A 15,844-nucleotide genomic window follows, 5' to 3' on the forward strand; every position below is an offset into this window, starting at 1 on the left:
AATCATCTGGCTGTGCAGCCGCTATTGATTATACCAGCAGGCAGCACGAACTGTCCTAACTTCGGCCAGAGCTGGCTGTGGGAGGGGGCTGGCCACTGCTCCCCTTCCCCAGAGGGGGGGGAACAGCACCCCAGCTCCGCAGCATTCGGATGAGGCCAAGTGTGCTGCAGTCTTTTTCAAACTGCTGCTTGGGGGTTTTTTTTTGGTGGGTTTTTTTTGTGTGCTTGGTTTTTTTTTTAGCATGTGAAGCAATGAGCTGGGGGAAGAGGACACAACACCTGGACTGCCCTGGACTGCCCTGTCCCTCGCAGGCTCTGGGCTGCTCGAGCTGCCCGTTCCCCCTGTGGTTCGGCCTCGCCGGCTGGCAGAGGGCTACAGGGAGAGCCCGGGCCAGGGAGACCACATCCAGCCTCCTATCAGTAGAATTTTCCTTCCATCAGGCAATTAAATCCGGAGGTGGGCATCTGGATGTAGGATTTGTGCATCCCTTAGGGCAGAGAAAGCTGCAGCTCAGGTTACTGCCTCCCTGCTGCCCTCAAAGGTCCTCCCGCCACCTCTGAAGGTCCTCCAGCGAGGGATGGGAGCGGGCAGGGGAGCGGATGCAGGCGAAGAGGGGCTGCCTTCAGCCGCTCGCTGCGATCGATGGAGGAGAGCGGCGGGGAAGCGACCGTAGCTTTCTGCCGGCTCCAGATGATGCCGCATAGTTTCCCTTTTAAAAGCATGAGCTGGGCTGGAGAAATAAATATTTGCGTTACAATTCCAGTTGGAAACGAAGGGCTGTGTTTGGAGAGAGGGTGTTAAAGGGAAGTCACCAGGGCCAGCGCAGTTTGTTGCTGTGACTTATTTTATTTGCTGGGTGCGATCCCACTCCCATCTGTTCCCTGCCCTGCTCCCAACTGGAAGGGGCGGAAGCTTCGGCAGTGACCGAGGTGGGGTCACCTCCCCTCCTCGGGGGCAAAAATGGAGCCTGGGGCAGGAGAGTGGAGTGTGGCCCGGGGCCGGGGAGGACAGGCCAGCCCTTGCCCATGGCTTGGCCCCTTCCTCTGCCCTTTCTTCCATGTTCTCTGAGTTAGGTGCAAAGGCTCCGGCTGTGGGCACCTTGCCAGCACAATCCTCCTCGGCTGAACAAAGCGTCCCCCGGCCTGGCTTTTCCGTGGGCTCATGGTCCCCGTTCCTTCTTGGTGGCCCCTCCGGAGGAGCATCGGCTCTCTCCATCCCGCCGCCGCCACCTGCGCCCACCCGGGAACCACCATTGAGGGACTGTAGAGGAGGGAGAGCAGCGAAGAAGCCGCTGGAAACCCTGGAAAGCCCGGGAAGGGCTGCGGGGCCGGAGTACCGGGAAGGGGGGCGGCAGGACCGGGAAGGGCGGCGGGGCCGGGAGCCCGTCCGTGCCGGGGCCGCCATCGCCACTCACCCGCCTTGGGGGTGCAGCACCCCCCGGTCTCCCCCAGCCGAACAACACGCCCCCCCGCCCTGCAGCCTGGCGCTCCGGCGGGGTCTGCAGCCCGGCCGCGGGGGGTGCCGGGCCTGGGCAAGCGGCGCGGCTCCGGGTTTCCTCGAAGGCGCCGGGGGCGGGGGGCCCGGCTGGGAGGCAGAGCCCCGCCGCGCTGCCCGCCCCCCCGGGACGGCTCCGGGCAGAGCCGCCCGCCACCATCTTAGCGGCGGCAGCGGTGCCGGGGAACGCGCCGCCCGCCCGGCGGGGCCAGGCCGAGCCAGGCCGGGCCGGAGCGGAGGGAGGGCGGGCACCGCCGCCGCCCCCCCCCGCTCCCCGCCGCCGAGCACCGGCCCCGCCGCCCGCCGGGGCTTCCTGTCCCGCGCCCGGGGGCGGCCACGCCGCGGGGGGGGCAGCGAGGGGAGGGGGCGGGAGGGGAGGGGGCCGCGGGCGCTTCCTGCCGCCGCCCCCGCCGGGGCCGAGCGGAGCGGGGCGGGGAGCCCGGCCCGGCCCAGCCCAGCGGAGCGGCGCTTCCCTGGGGCGAGCGAAACTTCCCGGGGGGCTGCGGGATCGGGGGGGTTATTCCGATTTTTTTTATTTTTTTAATTTATTTTTTTTCGGCACTTTCGGCGGGGACCGCGGGGCGGAGCCGCCCGTGCCGAGCCTGCGGCGGCCGGGAGGGGCCGGTGCCCGCAGCGCCGCCGGCCCCCGGGGATGGGCTCCGGTGGGGCGCCCGCCGCCTAGCGCGGCTCGGCTCGCACGGCGCGGCGCGGCTCGGCTCGCACGGCTCGGCTCGGCTCGGCAGGGCCCGCCGCGGGCAGCGGGGCCGCGCTGCACAGCACAGCATGGCCGCGGAGCTCAGCGCCGAGGAGGAGCAGGTATGTCCGCGCCGGGCCGGGCCGGGCTGGGCAGGGCAGGACCCCCGGCTCTGCCCCCCCTCCCCCTTTTTTTTTTGGCTGTCCCGGGTTGCAGGGCTGTTTTCTCCCAGCGGGGCGGTTCTCCCCAAGGAAAGCCCCATTGGCAAAGCCCCCTCCTCCCGATTCGGGCAGCCCCCCACCTATGCAGCCCACTCACCAGGCAGCCCCCCACCTATCCCCCACCTATGCAAACCCCCCACCCGGGCAGCCCCCCAACCCAGACAACTCCCCGCCTATGCAGCCCCCTCACCGGGCAGCCCCCCCACCTATGCAGCCCCCAAGCCGGGCAACTCCCCACCCAGGCAGGCCCCCCACGTATGCAGCCCCCCAAACTGGGCAACTCCCCACCCTGGCAGCCCTCTTAACGGGCAGACCCCACCCCATGCAGCCCCCCAACCCGGGCAACTCCCATCCTGGCACCCCCCACACACCCCCCCACACACACCCCCAAGCTGCCCACCCAGCACCCCAGAGGCCTTTGCAATGCCAGGGTAAGCAGGGGTACCGCAGCACGGGGTTGGGGTCATGCACCCCCAGAGTGGGGGTGGTAGTGCGTGTGTCCCCCCCCGGGCACCAGTGGGCTCTCCTCGCCGGCCTCCCCCCGTGGGCAGCCGTGGGGATGCGTGTGCACGCGCTTCCCACGCCCCAGGCCTCCCGTGACGTCCCGGCTTCCTCCACCGGCCTTGCGTCAGCGCGGGAGGATGTCGCCGGGCTCGGGGAACGGGGCCGATAAGCCAGCCAGGGTGCGTCAGATGACGAGAACCATCTCTGGCTGTTCCCCCCCAGCCCCCCACTTCACCCTCACCCCCAGGGATGCCCACCCGGCTCCGCATCTGCACCCGAGCCGCCCGCCGAGCTCCCCTGGGTGATGCTCGGGCTGTCGTGTTGGCCCCCTCGCTGGCCTTGGGGGGCTTATGATGTGAAGGCAAAAGGGACCAGCTGGTCAGTGTTCTGTTTATTTGGTTGTTTTTCTTTTTTTTAAAAACATCCTTCATTCCTACAGGGAGGTTTAGGAGGGTTGGTGGGGGACCCCAGGTTCCCCCAGACCCCGTGGCCGCACAAGCCCAGAGCTGGCAGAGTCAGTCCTGCAGCCCACACTGGTGCTCCCAGGCTTTCTCCTCCACCACACCTCCCGCTATCAGCGTGGTACCGCTATCTCCAGGGCAATAAAATCACGAGGAGAAGGGGGTGTTCATGCCCTGTGTCCCCACCGGTGCCTGTGATTTGTGTTTCCCCTGCGTCACGGAGCGGGTGAAGCTTCCAGCAAACGGGGTTTTAGAAGACCTGGGAAAAAAAAAAAAAAAAAAAAGGCAGGGAGCTTGGTTTGCAGCGGGGCCGTGGCTGGGCTTCCGCAGCCAGGATCCCAGGAGAGGGATCCAAGGCGTTTGGTTTGTGCAGGAATATCAGACGGAGAAGATGAAGAGGTATTTTCAGGAATGGCTCCAGGTTTGGATCACCAGGCAGGGGTGGGGAAGGCTGCCCTCGGCGCTGCCCTCCATGGCTTGGAAGCCAAAATAGTGGCAGATTCTCTCTTGGTGGGTCAGTGCTGGCTGGGGCTGGGACATCCCCTTCCTGCCACCTCTTCATCCTCCTCGGGACCATCATCAGGATTTCCTCTGCTCACTCCGCTCTCTCCGTTACCAACAGCAAGCTGGGGGGGATTTCACCCCTCTCCTCTCCCTGCCAACCTCGGGACACCTCCGACTCCCCAAGATCTCCGCAGTTCCCTCCCCAGCCTATCCCAGAGGAGCCAAACTGGTCTTCCTCGGGTTTTCAGCTGTGATTTTTCACAGGACTTGTGTCCCCCTGTCCCCGGGCTGAAGAATGAGGGTGGGTTTGCTGCCTGCCAGCCCGGGGGAGGAGGCCTTGAAGAGCCCCCGTGTTCCTGCGGCGGTGGCTTTGTCACCGCCCTGCCCTGGCACAGTGAAGCGGGGACTTCGATGACACCAGTGCTCCAAAGAGCAGCATTGTTCATAACACCCGGCCACGGACCATTTCGCTCCCAGCGCTGCGTCACTCGCAGAACCGGGGCTGCTTGCTGCAGCTCTGGGTCACGGGCTGCGCACCCAGCGCGTGAAGCGATCCCTGCGGCGCTCACCTCGGCACCCGCACGAACCCAAACAGGATCGGGGCCAGGAACAACGGTGAGACCCGGTGGAGGGAGGGGGCAGAGCTGCGGCTGGCAGTGATGCTCGGCTCAGTAACTCCTGGGTCGCCTGCTGTTGAATGTTGGCGCTGGTAAGTTTGGGATTTCGTTTAGCTGCAGGAGAAAGTTGGAGTTCATGGCGTGGCAAAGTTGGTGCTTGTTCTTTTGGGTCTTTCCCCCCTTGCAAAAAGCCTGACATCCCTCATGATGGGTGCTGGCAGTGGGATCGCATGAGGCGTGATGGGTTAGGTGTTGAGGAAGGAGACCCGAACCACATGTTGCGTCCTCTCCCAGCTGCCACCGCGCCCCTCGGGGCGTCCTTCCCATCGTCTCAGGCCGTCTTTCTTGTCCCAGGTTGCGGTGCCGGCTCTGGTCTCCATCTGAGGGCGGTGGGAGCGTGCCTGGTGCTCACCCCCATCCCTGTGCCATCCTGCGTGTGCTGGGGAAGGAGCATCTCTGCTGTTTCTCTGGGTTTGCATCTCCAGCCCAGCCCTGGCTTTTGGGCAGCAGGGGGGTCCCAGGGGGACTCACTCCCTGGCCCACCAGGGTGCGGCCGGTGGGGCTCCCCACCTGAGCTCATGGATAGGCTATATTTGATATATGTACGTGTGGGAGTGTGTGTTGCGTTAAGGCTGAAGATGGTTTCTGTGTTCCCCTGTTTATTTTCCCCATCCCTCTTGAGTTCGAGGAGAAACCATGAGCACTTTGGGCCACAAAGAGTTGCTTTTGTTTTGGCAAAGTGGAGGCTGTTGGAGACGAAGCCATGGGGATAAAGGCGTCCCGTAAGTACAGCTCCCAGGAGAAGCTCCCTCCGGCTGCTGGCTGGGAGGTGGGAATGCAAGGCAGGGGGGTGTACAACCCCATGTCTTCTTTGCTCCCCACCTTGCCCCCTCCCCTCTGGTCCCTTGCCCCCAGCAATTGCAGAGATGGGGGGACCGATCCGGCTGTCAAGCTGCAGCCAGCTGACAGTGGCACACCACTGTGCCAGGAGGGCTTGTGATGCTTAAAGGGGATTTTTGCTAGAGCTTGGAGCTGGGCTGTTGAAATCCGCTTTCAGATTCCTCCTGGAGCTGCCGGCAGCAGACCCAGCCCAATTCTGTGCGTTCCCTCCCAGCTGGTGCTCACCCGGCCGCTCTGCAGGATTCTGATACTGAGTTAGGGAGCTTCTGGCTGTGATGCGCTGGGGTCTGGGCTGGCCCTTAGCAGCTTCCAGCAGCTGGCTGAACCGATACTTCTTCCAAAAACACCTGCAGATCAATGCCAGGTGGGCTGCAGAGAGACCCCTCAAACGAACCGGGCTCCTTCGGCTCATCCCATGAGAGGGGCTTGCTGTGCCGCCGAGCTTTGCGCCGCCGATAAACCCCGGCCTTTCGCTTCCTCCTGTCGGAAGTCATTAATGCCGACGAGCTTCTCTGGCTGAATAGTTCCCAGTAACTCTGTGCCACTGCCTGACATCCAACACCGCCGCCTGCCTGCGCTCCCTGCGCCAGGAGCCAGCCTTCAGCGCTCGCTGTCCTCCTTGCACCGTCATCACCATCCTCCGCTCTTGCAGGGATGGGAACTGCTCCGTTTTGGGGTGTACGTGGGTGGGAGCAGGGCATTTCAGAGACTCCCTCTGGCCTGCCCGCATCCCTTGAGCAGTACATGGTGGCAGGCTGGGCCGTGCTGCCCAGGCTCCCTCGGGGCTCCCATGTGGGACACGGGATCGATAACAGAGCAGAAGGCAAAGCTGCTTCCATTAGCACGGGCGTTCGGAAGCCCCAAGCCCACCTTGCAAACACAGCTTGTAGAAATACTACCTTTTGGGGTTGTTTTGCTCGCCTTCAGGGCTTTAAGCCTGCCGGGAGGTTGCAGGTTGGGATTTGTGACTCTGCTCTGGCAGCGCTAGGGTTGGAAAAGTTTTTCTTTTTTGGTTTCTCATGGTTTCGGGCACGTGTGGTGTCGGTGCTTTGGGACGGGAGCGTGCTTGTGCGGGGTGACCCCAGCGCGGAACAGGGCTGTGGGGAGCAGCAGGAGCATCCTGGGACCCTCCTGAGCTGAACCTTTCTCATCTGGTCATCTGCAACTCTGTGAAACTGGGCTGTGTCCCGCGGCATGTCAGAGCGTCGGCCCTCGATGCTGCTCTTATTTCACCGGGATGGGCTGGCAGCTCCACGGTGGAGCTGCAGCCCCGGGAGGCCACTGCTGCTGAGGTGTTCCCGCTGCGCTAGGGCTGCTGTGTCTGAACGGGAGTCTAATGCCTGTAAAAATCCTCCTTTCGCTTCCCCTCTCCTTTCCATGAGTCTCCCCCAGCCCCAAGGATGTTTTTCCGGTGCCAGCACTCCTACCACTTGCTCCCTTCCCCACGCTGGCATTGCCTTTGTCTCCATCCCCACTGCCCTCACCCTCTTTCCCAGTAGCTGCCGTAGAGCTCCCCGCTTCACCCCGAGGAACTGTTGGGTTTGCCGAGACGTGCCCAGCCCCTGCCCACGTACCGAGGACCGTGTAGCTCCCACCATGACCAGGGATGCTCCTTGGGCATTCCTTCTCCTCCTGCCCCATCTCACTGCATGCCCCCTGCCTCTCCCACAGGCGACCAAGCAGTTCCTGGAGGAGATCAACAAGTGGACGGGCCAGTACAATGTGTCCCCGCTCTCCTGGAATGTGGCTGTCAAGTTCCTCATGGCCCGCAAGTTCGATGTCCTGCGGGCCATCGAGCTCTTTCACTCCTACCGGGTAAGCGAGCAGGGCTGGGTCCCCCCCCAGCCGAGGGCGTTCTGCTCTGTGAGAGATCTCTGGTCCCAGGGACGACCCTCTCCCTGCTTTACTTCTTTTTCCCGCTCCCTTATGAGTTTTATTCAGCTGGAAAATCCTTTTTCAGCCAAGACAAGTCACCATGGAGATCTCACCGACCCCAGTCCCCTCCCCCCTGCTGAGAGCAGTGTGCATGCTCGCAGGGTGCCCTCCCGGCTGGTGCGTGATGCCCGCAGAGCGTCTCCCACTGTATAAAGGAGATATATGCATATATACATTTCCCATGCTGCTTTTGCAAAGCTGCTCCTCCCCGTGCTGGGGGTTGTGGTGCTGGAGCCAGCTGCAGTCCTCTGCTTGGAAATGGGGCCATGGAGCAGAGGTTTCCCTGCTGGGGATTCCCTTGGAGGGCTGGCTGCCCCATGGGGACGTGGCGATGGCTGGGGAGGGCTGTGGTGTCCGTGCTGGCCATCACGCTGCTCCCTGCCCACAGGAGACGCGGCTGAAGGAGGGCATTGTGAAGCTGAAGCCACATGAGGAGCCGCTGCGCTCGGAGCTGCTCAGTGGCAAGTTCACCATTCTGGTAAGCGGGGGTATCCCCCCCCAGTTACCCCAGCCGGGCAGCTTGTCCTGGCTCTGCTCTGTGCGGGCATCCTTGGGTGCTGTGGGAGCTTGACCCTGTTTCCTCACCAGAGCGTGCGGGACCCGTCGGGAGCCTCCATCGCCCTCTTCACAGCCAAGCTGCACCACCCCAGCAAGAGCGTGCAGCATGTGGTGCTCCAGGCGCTCTTCTACCTGCTGGACCGAGCGGTGGAGAGGTGAGCCTGCCACCGCCGAGGTACCGCGTCCTACAGCAGCGGGTCCCCGAGAGCCCCTTTCCCCACCCAGGGCCAAGGGCAGGTGCTGCTGCTTGCTGAGGTTTTGATGAAATCCCTCCAAAAGCCTTCACGGGGCAAAGATGGGCCGTCTCTGCCGTGAATGTGAATTCCCAAAGGTGAAATTGTGGCTGAGTCTGTCTGCGTGCCTCTGCGTGCCCTGTCTCTAGTTAGGGGAGAGAAGGGCTCGCAGCTCCCTGTGGCCTGAAGTTCCCCACCTTCCCCCGGTTTGAACTCCAGCCGGTCATCCCCGTGGGGGCGTTCAGCAGGGGAACAAAATCCCCCGAGTCCTGACCCAGGCTCTTAGCAGCCTTTCCCTGCCTACGTCCAGGTTTCAGTTCAGCAAAGCCCCCGATTCCTGCAGGCTTTGGCCGGGGAGGAGGTGGCCCTGCCACCGGCAAGATGTAATGTGAGCCCTGCCAAAAATATGAAGTCAGGACGCTCCGTTTATCCTGCTGGGCTCTTTCTGTTTTTGAACTTAGCCGTCACGGGCGATGCAGCTGTGACAGGCTTAAGATAAGAGCCAGGCATAAATAAAGGTTTTAGGAAGAGGTGATGGAGCAGCTGGGAAGGGCAGAAGCAAGCTTTGGTTCATGGTTCAAGCTTTGGGTGCGTGAGTCCTCCTGGCAGCACAGAAGGGGATTTTTTGGAGTCAGCGAGCTGAAGATGAGTTTAGCGTGGGGTAGGTCTCCTCCTGCAGGGGCTGCACAGTTGGGTGTTGCAGGGTTGACTTTGCTCTTTCCCTTCTCTCAGCTTCGAAACCCAGAGGAACGGGCTGGTGTTCATCTATGACATGGCAGGCTCACAGTACACCAACTTCGAGCTGGACCTCAGCAAGAAGATCCTCAACCTGCTGAAGGTAAGGGCTGGGAGTGTCCCGCTGTCTGGGGACAGCGCAGGGGCCACTCACTCGCCGAGTACGTAACGTCCTGTGGCTTTGACGGAAATTTTCATGCCAGACCATGCTGACCACGTCTTGGCCGAGGAGCACCAGCTACAGCCCTGCAGGACCTTGGCATTGGGAGCCCGCCGGGCTGGACCCAGCCCGGGGCTGCGGGTCCCGCGGGTGGGAGGGGATCAGCTGTCCCCATGCCGGATTCCTCTCGCAGCTGCTGGCAGCGCTTTTGGGAAAACAGATGCAAATTATTTTTTAATCATGCTGGCATTTCGTGCCTCCTCCCTTCTCCGGAAAAAAAAAAAATAGCAGTAAATATTGGCCGGGGTGTGTTCTCCGGACAGATCCCAGCTCCCAGGCTTCACCTCTCCCCTGTAGAGCCAAACCCTCTGCCTACATAATTCCAGGGAAATAATTTGTTTCCATATCGGAGCATAAAACTAAGTGTGGCTGTGGGCTAACAGCTGTGTGCGAGGGGAGCTTCGGATGTGGCATTGCCACCTCAGGGTCCCCTTTGCTAGTCGTCACCTCTGCTGGGACGTGTGTCCCCCCTGGGAGAGCGCGGAGAGGGGCCGGTTCCTCCCCGACACCATGGATCTGACCCCCTCCTGCCTGCAGGGTGCCTTCCCGGCTCGGCTCAAGAAGGTTTTCATCGTGGGAGCACCCATGTGGTTTCGCGTGCCCTACTCCATCATCAGCCTGCTGCTGAAGGAGAAGCTGCGGGAGCGGGTGAGTGGGCTCACCCCAGCAGGGAGGACTGAGGCTGTTTTCCCTTTGGGATGGGATGGTGTAAGGAGCTTGTGCCCTTCCCGTCTGCTGGAAGGTGCTGAGCCCAAATCTGTGGGAAACGGAGGCTTTCTCAGCCAACTGCATAGCTGCCAACCTGTTTCAGTTTTTTCAGCAAATATACTGAACCCCTTCTGAAATCACCTTCCCTTTACTTCCTCTGCGGTGATGCTGCCAGCAGCAGCAAGTGGAGGCCATGGTAAATGATTAAAGGGAAAGGAAACCTCTGCTGAGCACGCAGGGGAAAATGGAAGCTTAAGTACCTGTGCTCAGGCCCTATCTGGCAAAGCCAAAAATACCTAAACCAGTATTCTCGGCATCAGCGGTGCCACTGGCAGAGCCCGTTTCCAGCCCGGTGTCTCCCTGAGCTGGAGTTTGCCCCTCTGCTGTTGGTAGGAGCTTGGAGCTGCTTGCAAATTTGGAGCTGGGTGTCAGTGTGGACTCCCACATGGGTACGTGGGGGGGCCAGCACCTGCCCCACTGCTGGTGTTCCCCTGGGTGCCCTCCCGGGGCAGGGGAAGAAGGGGGAAGACGCTGATGCTGTTGCGGGAAATCTCCAGGCTCCATTGGGACCGTGCGAGACCTCGTCATCCCTGTCCGCAGTGAACCCTCTCCATCCTTCTTGGAGTCACCCCTGCCTTCTTCCTCCTGCAGGTGCAGATGGTGAAGATGTCAGAGCTGAAGGAGCACCTGCCCCGGGAGTGCCTCCCCGAGTACCTTGGGGGTTCCCTCAAACTGGACCCTCTGAGCTGGAACTGCCGGTTCCTGCCCCAGCAGAATGGGCACCCTGACCCCCTGGACGAGCTCATCCTGGTGCCGCTGGCGGCCCCCAAAGATAACGGCTCTGTCCACGTCCCCGGGCCCAAGTCCGTCACCCTCCAGGAGCTGCTGGATCACGTCAACCACAAGCAGAAACGGGGCATCTATGAAGAGTATGAAGATATACGGCGCCGGAGCCCTGCTGGCACCTTTGTCTGCTCTTTGTGAGTTGGGGGGAGGGAGCCAGGTGCGGGCCACCATGGGGGCACCCTCTCCTGCTCCAAAAAAGCTGGGTCCCCCCCATCACTGCACTTCTGGAGCTCAGTGATAGCCCATCTGGCTCTTTGGGGTGCAGTGCTTTGGGTTAGCAATGGAGATCCGCCAGCCCAGCGATGCTGGGAGTCCCCTTCATGGCTCCTGCAGCCCCCGGGGGTAGGAGGGCGCCGCGCTGGGGACAGTGGGGACCAGGACCTGGCCGGGACTCCGCTTCCCGAGGCTTTGGCCAGGTGATGGCAGCAGAGCCCAAGCTATGGGCGCTGGAGGCTTGTGCAGAGAGAGGGATGCTGCCTTTTCCTTCCCTGCTTGGAAAACATCCCCATGTCCCTCTCTCCCGCCTCCCAGGGCACCCTACAACCAGGAGAAGAACCGGTACGGGGACGTGCCCTGCCTGGACCAAACCCGCGTCAAGCTGGCAAAGCCATACAGCCGCCCGGAGGTGAGCCAGCCCGGGGTGGCAACGCGGGGGTCCCACGTGAAGCCGAGCTCGGGGGTCCCAGTGAAGCCGAGCTCAGCCGCCCCGGCCGTGGGGCTCCGGAGGGCTCATGCTGTGCGCGCTCTTCTCCCCGCAGCTGACCGACTACATCAACGCGAGCTTCATGGACGGCTACAAGCAGAGGAACGCTTACATCGGGACTCAAGGTACGGCCTGAGCCCACCAAGGGCTTATTTTGCTTCTGGTGCACGTGTGGGCTTCACCCCCCTGCCCAGCATCAGCCACCAGCCATGGTGGGGGACATTCTGGGAGCAGGGCACTGCAAGCCCCCCTCCTCGCTTGGGTGTATTTACTCCTCCCTGGGTGTATTTATTTACTTCTCTCTGGGTGTATTTACTCCCGTCCTGGTTCCCAGCCAGGCGGGAGCAGTTTCTCCTGGGAGGGAGCAAGCGGGTCCGTCCTCCTTCAGCCACCTCCCACAGAACAGGTCCTGGGCTGAGCAACCCCCGCTGGCAGCAGCGCTGGCAGCCCCCTCCTCCTGCCCCTAACCCAGCCCCTGGGTTTGCCCCGGCTGCCCGGGGATGGAGCAGAGAGGGGGAATCGGTGCCGAGCCGTAGGGATTCGGCGCTGGGGGGGGCAGTCAGTGGCAGCTCCAGGCAGGGCTGGTGGATCTATACTGGGGTCAGTTCTAGCAGGAAGGGGCTGTGGTTCCCCCGGGGGGGCAAGGGGGGCTGCTGGGCCAAGGGGCTGGCCCAAATCCATCAGGTCTTGGGCTGATACATGGGCTGTCCCTGCAGGGCCTCTGGAAAACACCTACGGTGACTTCTGGCGCATGGTGTGGGAGCAAAATGTCCTGGTGATCGTGATGACGACTCGGTGAGTGCTTATGGCGGGGGCACAGCCCTGTTTTTCTTTGCAAAATGAGCATTTTTGGTGTTGGATGAGCGGTGCTGTGCTCTCTGCAGTGACCTCGCAGCTGTGGTGCCAGCCCGAGCCCCGCAGGGTGGGGACATCACATCAGGGATGGTCTGTGTGGGCCTTTTGGGATCCCAGGGGGCCAAGTCCGGTTGGCATGGGGCGCGTTCCCAGCAGGGCAAGGAGGACATCACCAACCTGTCCTTCTGCTCCCAGGCTGGAGGAGGGAGGCAGGAGAAAGTGCGGCCAGTACTGGCCCCTGGAGAAGGATTCCCAGGTGTGCTTCGGGGCCCTGACCATCACCAACCTGGGTGTGGAGAACCTCAACCATTACAAGAAAACCATCCTGGAGATCCACAGCTCAGAGGTGTGTGGCCAGGGGATGGCACAGGGGCACTGGGGGTCCTCTCTGGCTGGGGGCAGAGGAGGGGAGAGGGTCTAACCCCCCCTTGCTTTCCCCCAGACGAGGGAGCGGCGGCTGGTGTCCCACTTCCAGTACCTGAGCTGGCCGGATTATGGTGTCCCCTCCTCTGCGGCCACTCTCATTGACTTTTTGGGGGCCGTGAAGCAGCAGCAGAGGGTGGCAGTCAGCGCCCTGGGACCTCGCTTCAAGGGTCACCCCGGGGGACCCCCAGTTGTGGTGCACTGCAGTGCCGGCATCGGCAGGACAGGTAACGGGGTAGCCCTGCTGCTGGGGGTGTTGGAGGGGGCGAGGGGCAAGTCCAGCCTCCCCGAGGCATTTCCATCCCAGGGACCCACGTCTGATTGCAAGCTGGCAGACCCGTCACACGTGTCCCCAGGACTTTCTGGAGCCATCAGACCTGGGGGACATCCCTGCCCTGCTTCTCCCGATGCCCATGGTCTCATGCGGGAGGTTGGGGGTGGGGTGAGGACCACCACTGCCCCGTTCCAGTTCTTGCAGGGGATAGTGATGGCTCTTTGGTGGTTGACGTCGTTGTCCCCAGGTACCTTCTGCGCGCTGGACATCTGCCTGTCCCAGCTGCAGGACATGGGCACGCTGAACATCTACCAGACGGTGCTGCGCATGCGGACCCAGCGTGCCTTCAGCATCCAGACCCCCGAGCAGTATTATTTCTGTTACACCGCCGTCCTCGAGCACGCCCAGCGCGAGGGCCTGCTGCTTGCCAACCACAGCCGGGCCGGCCAGGAGAAGAGCTCGCCGGGACACTGAGACCCTCCGCCTCCCTGCAGACCTCCCCCCCCGCCCCTTTCCCATCCTCCTGGGGCTGCCGGAGCCGCTTCTGTGCCCACCGGGGCTCGGCAGAGCTGTCGGGGGTGGCAGTGCCGGAGCGCGGCGGTGCCGGAGCGTGGTGGCCGCCCGTCCCCGGCTGTTAGCACTGCTATCGAACTGTGCCTTACTCAAACCAAATGGTGGCTGCCGCTCGCCAGGGGGTGGAGGATGGTGTGGGAAGAGGCTCTCGCTCCTCTCCACAGTGTGTCTGTTGGTTGTTTGGGGAGGTGGTTTTTCTTCTCTTCGAGTTTTTGGGGGGTTTTTTGTTTTTTTAATTTTATTTTTTTTGTTGGTACCATCTAAAGTGTATTTAGAGAGGGGCTTTGCAAAGCTCTAGGAAATGTGTTTCCAGTCCTGCCCTGGGGCTTAGGAATAGGCACCTACGTCAGTCTTACCTGCCACTAAGTCTGTGTGTCTGTATGTATGTGTGTATATAATATATCCACGCTGTGCCCAACCCCGGCCATTATATAGATACATATATACAAGCACCCGTTTTAGCAGCTCCTGTGGGTCCCTGCTGTCCTGCCATCTCACCGCTGTGATCCCTGGAGTGGTGAGTTTGGTCCTGGCTCTGTCTTGTCTTTATTATTAATTTTTCCCACCCCCCTTTTTTCCCTTTCCTGCTCCTCATGGGCAGCGTTGGGACCCAGTACCTGCTCCCCAGTCCATCCCATGGGATGCTCAGCAGCATCCTTCCCCTGTTTCACCTTCCTCGCCATCGTCTCCCAGCAGCTTTGCTCCCAGGAGGAGAATCTGGAGGAATTTGGCCACGGCAGGCAGGTTGGCTGGGGGGAGTGAGGAACTCATGGGCATCCTTTGCCCCTCGGGGCGCACCCCTGGGAGTCACTAGGTACAAGGCGGTGGGGCTGGCCGGGGACCGACCGGCTCTCCAGGTTGCCCGGCTTTCCCAAGCCGGCAGTGGGAACCTGCGGGCCCAGCCCCGTGGTGAGTCACGGGCTGGAAGAGCGCTGAGCAAAAAGAGCCGAAACCCTCAAGAGGTGGCAGTGGCACCTGCCAGGACGGCTGCCACCACCCCAGCCACTGCCCCTCCACGCTGCCCAGGGGAGCTGGGGCTGGCAGCGCTGGGGCTCGGTGACTTTATACTGTAATAAGCTCTTTGAATGTGTATATTCTTATTTTTTTATAATCTTGGGGGGGGTGGGGGGTGTTTCGTTTTGGTTTTTTTTATATTTAACATTAACTTGATCCAAGCCAGAGCCAGAAGTATTTGTAAATGTTCCTATTTTGCTCTCGTTCAGAGAAACATTTTTGTTGTTACTTTTTGGGTTTTGTTTTGTTTTATTTGTATCGACATATAAATATACTACCAGTGACCAGTCCTTGTGGCTATCGTGGTGGAGTTGATCAGGGGCAGGAGAGGAGAGGGAGGGAACTTAGGGTTTTGCACACCCCGCAGTCCCCAAAAGCAAGCTGGCCCCATCCCTGGGGACACACGGACCTGCTGCAGCTCCCCAGAACTTTGGGGGGGGGGGCACAGGGTGGCATGGGGGAGCACGGGGTAGAAGTCCCATGGGGCTGGAGGGCTTGGGGCAGCAGCTGTGAGAGCCGGCCAGCCCCCTCCTGTCCCGGGTGAGGCCCTGTGAGAGATAACCAGGCTGCTTTCCTGGGTGGGCAGGAGGGAGGGCAGCGAGAAGGGCTGTGCTGTATGCAGCCCTGTTTGCTGGGGGGCAACAACAAGTGGCCCCCATCTGAGCTCCTGCCTTTTTTCCCAGGGCCTGGCCGAGCCTCAGAGCATCAATCTGTCCTGCTTCAAGCAACGGGCTCTGTGGAGCCTCCTCTTTGCATACGCCATTTCTCCAGCTGTCACCTTCCTCCTATTTTTATTAATAATTATTTAGAAAGCCCTGGGGCTGTGTTGGCCACCCTGCTGAGCACTCCAGGAAACCAAACCTCCACCTGCAGGGAGCCTCCAGGTGCCAGGTCATGCCCTGGATGGGGAGCGCTGGCCGCAGGGTCTGCCTGCTGCTGCCTGCACCTCACGAGGCACAGTGATTTCGGGATGTTGGGGAAAGGCTTTTCGCTGCTGGATTGCAGGGTGAGGGTGTCACTTCTGTGCTGCTGGACTCACTTGGAGCAGGTGTGTAGGGCACAGAAACCCACAGGCATGGCTGAGGGCAACGTGGCCGGGCTGCCTGCGGGCTCCCTGGCTGACAGCCAGCCCCTGCGCCTTCGGTGCAAGCAATGCCAGGCTGGGAGCAGCAGCCGCAGCTGGAGGCTTCCAGGCAAGGGAAGAAAAGAGGTGGCTGGTGCAAATCAAGCCCCAGAGCCAGTGGGAAAGCACGCACCTCAGAGTGGCCAGCCCTGCGAGGCTCCTGGACGAGGAGTCACCAACAGGTGGGAAGAGCAGCACCTGTGTTTGCTCAGCTGGAATCCGCAAAAGCCAAGGAGGCCAGCACCTTTC

General features: G+C 61.7%; 2 protein-coding genes across 5 annotated transcripts; one reads left to right on the forward strand and one right to left on the reverse strand.

Moving 5' to 3' along the window:
* Positions 1-755: 755 nt before the first annotated feature.
* On the reverse strand, positions 756-1,845 carry LOC130152348 (translation initiation factor IF-2-like). Its single transcript, XM_056345766.1, has 2 exons — positions 1,415-1,845; positions 756-1,260 (listed from the first exon to the last, which is right to left on the reverse strand). Exons 1-2 carry the CDS (start codon positions 1,652-1,654, stop codon positions 841-843), a joined length of 660 nt encoding a protein of 219 aa, XP_056201741.1. The 5' UTR covers positions 1,655-1,845; the 3' UTR covers positions 756-840.
* A 113-nt stretch (positions 1,846-1,958) lies between these two features.
* On the forward strand, positions 1,959-14,762 carry PTPN9 (protein tyrosine phosphatase non-receptor type 9). 4 transcript variants are annotated; one of them, XM_056345761.1, is made up of 13 exons: positions 1,959-2,310; positions 3,353-7,210; positions 7,719-7,808; positions 7,919-8,043; positions 8,854-8,959; positions 9,614-9,724; positions 10,436-10,764; positions 11,162-11,255; positions 11,389-11,458; positions 12,050-12,128; positions 12,384-12,534; positions 12,631-12,838; positions 13,133-14,762. In XM_056345761.1, exons 2-13 carry the CDS (start codon positions 6,590-6,592, stop codon positions 13,357-13,359), a joined length of 2,211 nt encoding a protein of 736 aa, XP_056201736.1. In that variant the 5' UTR covers positions 1,959-2,310; positions 3,353-6,589; the 3' UTR covers positions 13,360-14,762. The 4 variants fall into 4 exon arrangements, with proteins under 4 accessions (XP_056201736.1, XP_056201737.1, XP_056201734.1 ...); XM_056345762.1 differs by having other exon boundaries at positions 7,067-7,210; XM_056345763.1 differs by lacking the exon at positions 1,959-2,310 and having other exon boundaries at positions 2,805-5,277; positions 7,067-7,210.
* Positions 14,763-15,844: the final 1,082 nt, after the last annotated feature.

Source organism: Falco biarmicus, chromosome 7 (genome assembly GCF_023638135.1).
Source record: "Falco biarmicus isolate bFalBia1 chromosome 7, bFalBia1.pri, whole genome shotgun sequence".
Classification (NCBI taxonomy): domain Eukaryota; kingdom Metazoa; phylum Chordata; class Aves; order Falconiformes; family Falconidae; genus Falco; species Falco biarmicus.

Excerpts from the sequence above, each read along its gene's own strand:
- PTPN9 (XM_056345761.1), top strand. The coding sequence starts at position 6,590 with ATGTCAGAGCGTCGGCCCTCGATGCTGCTCTTATTTCACCGGGATGGG. Across the intron at positions 8,044-8,853 it reads CTGGACCGAGCGGTGGAGAG|CTTCGAAACCCAGAGGAACG; the intron begins GTGAGCCTGCCA and ends CCCTTCTCTCAG. Across the intron at positions 9,725-10,435 it reads AGGAGAAGCTGCGGGAGCGG|GTGCAGATGGTGAAGATGTC; the intron begins GTGAGTGGGCTC and ends TTCCTCCTGCAG.
- LOC130152348 (XM_056345766.1), bottom strand. The coding sequence starts at position 1,654 with ATGGTGGCGGGCGGCTCTGCCCGGAGCCGTCCCGGGGGGGCGGGCAGC. Across the intron at positions 1,261-1,414 it reads GTGCTGCACCCCCAAGGCGG|TCCCTCAATGGTGGTTCCCG; the intron begins GTGAGTGGCGAT and ends CCTCCTCTACAG.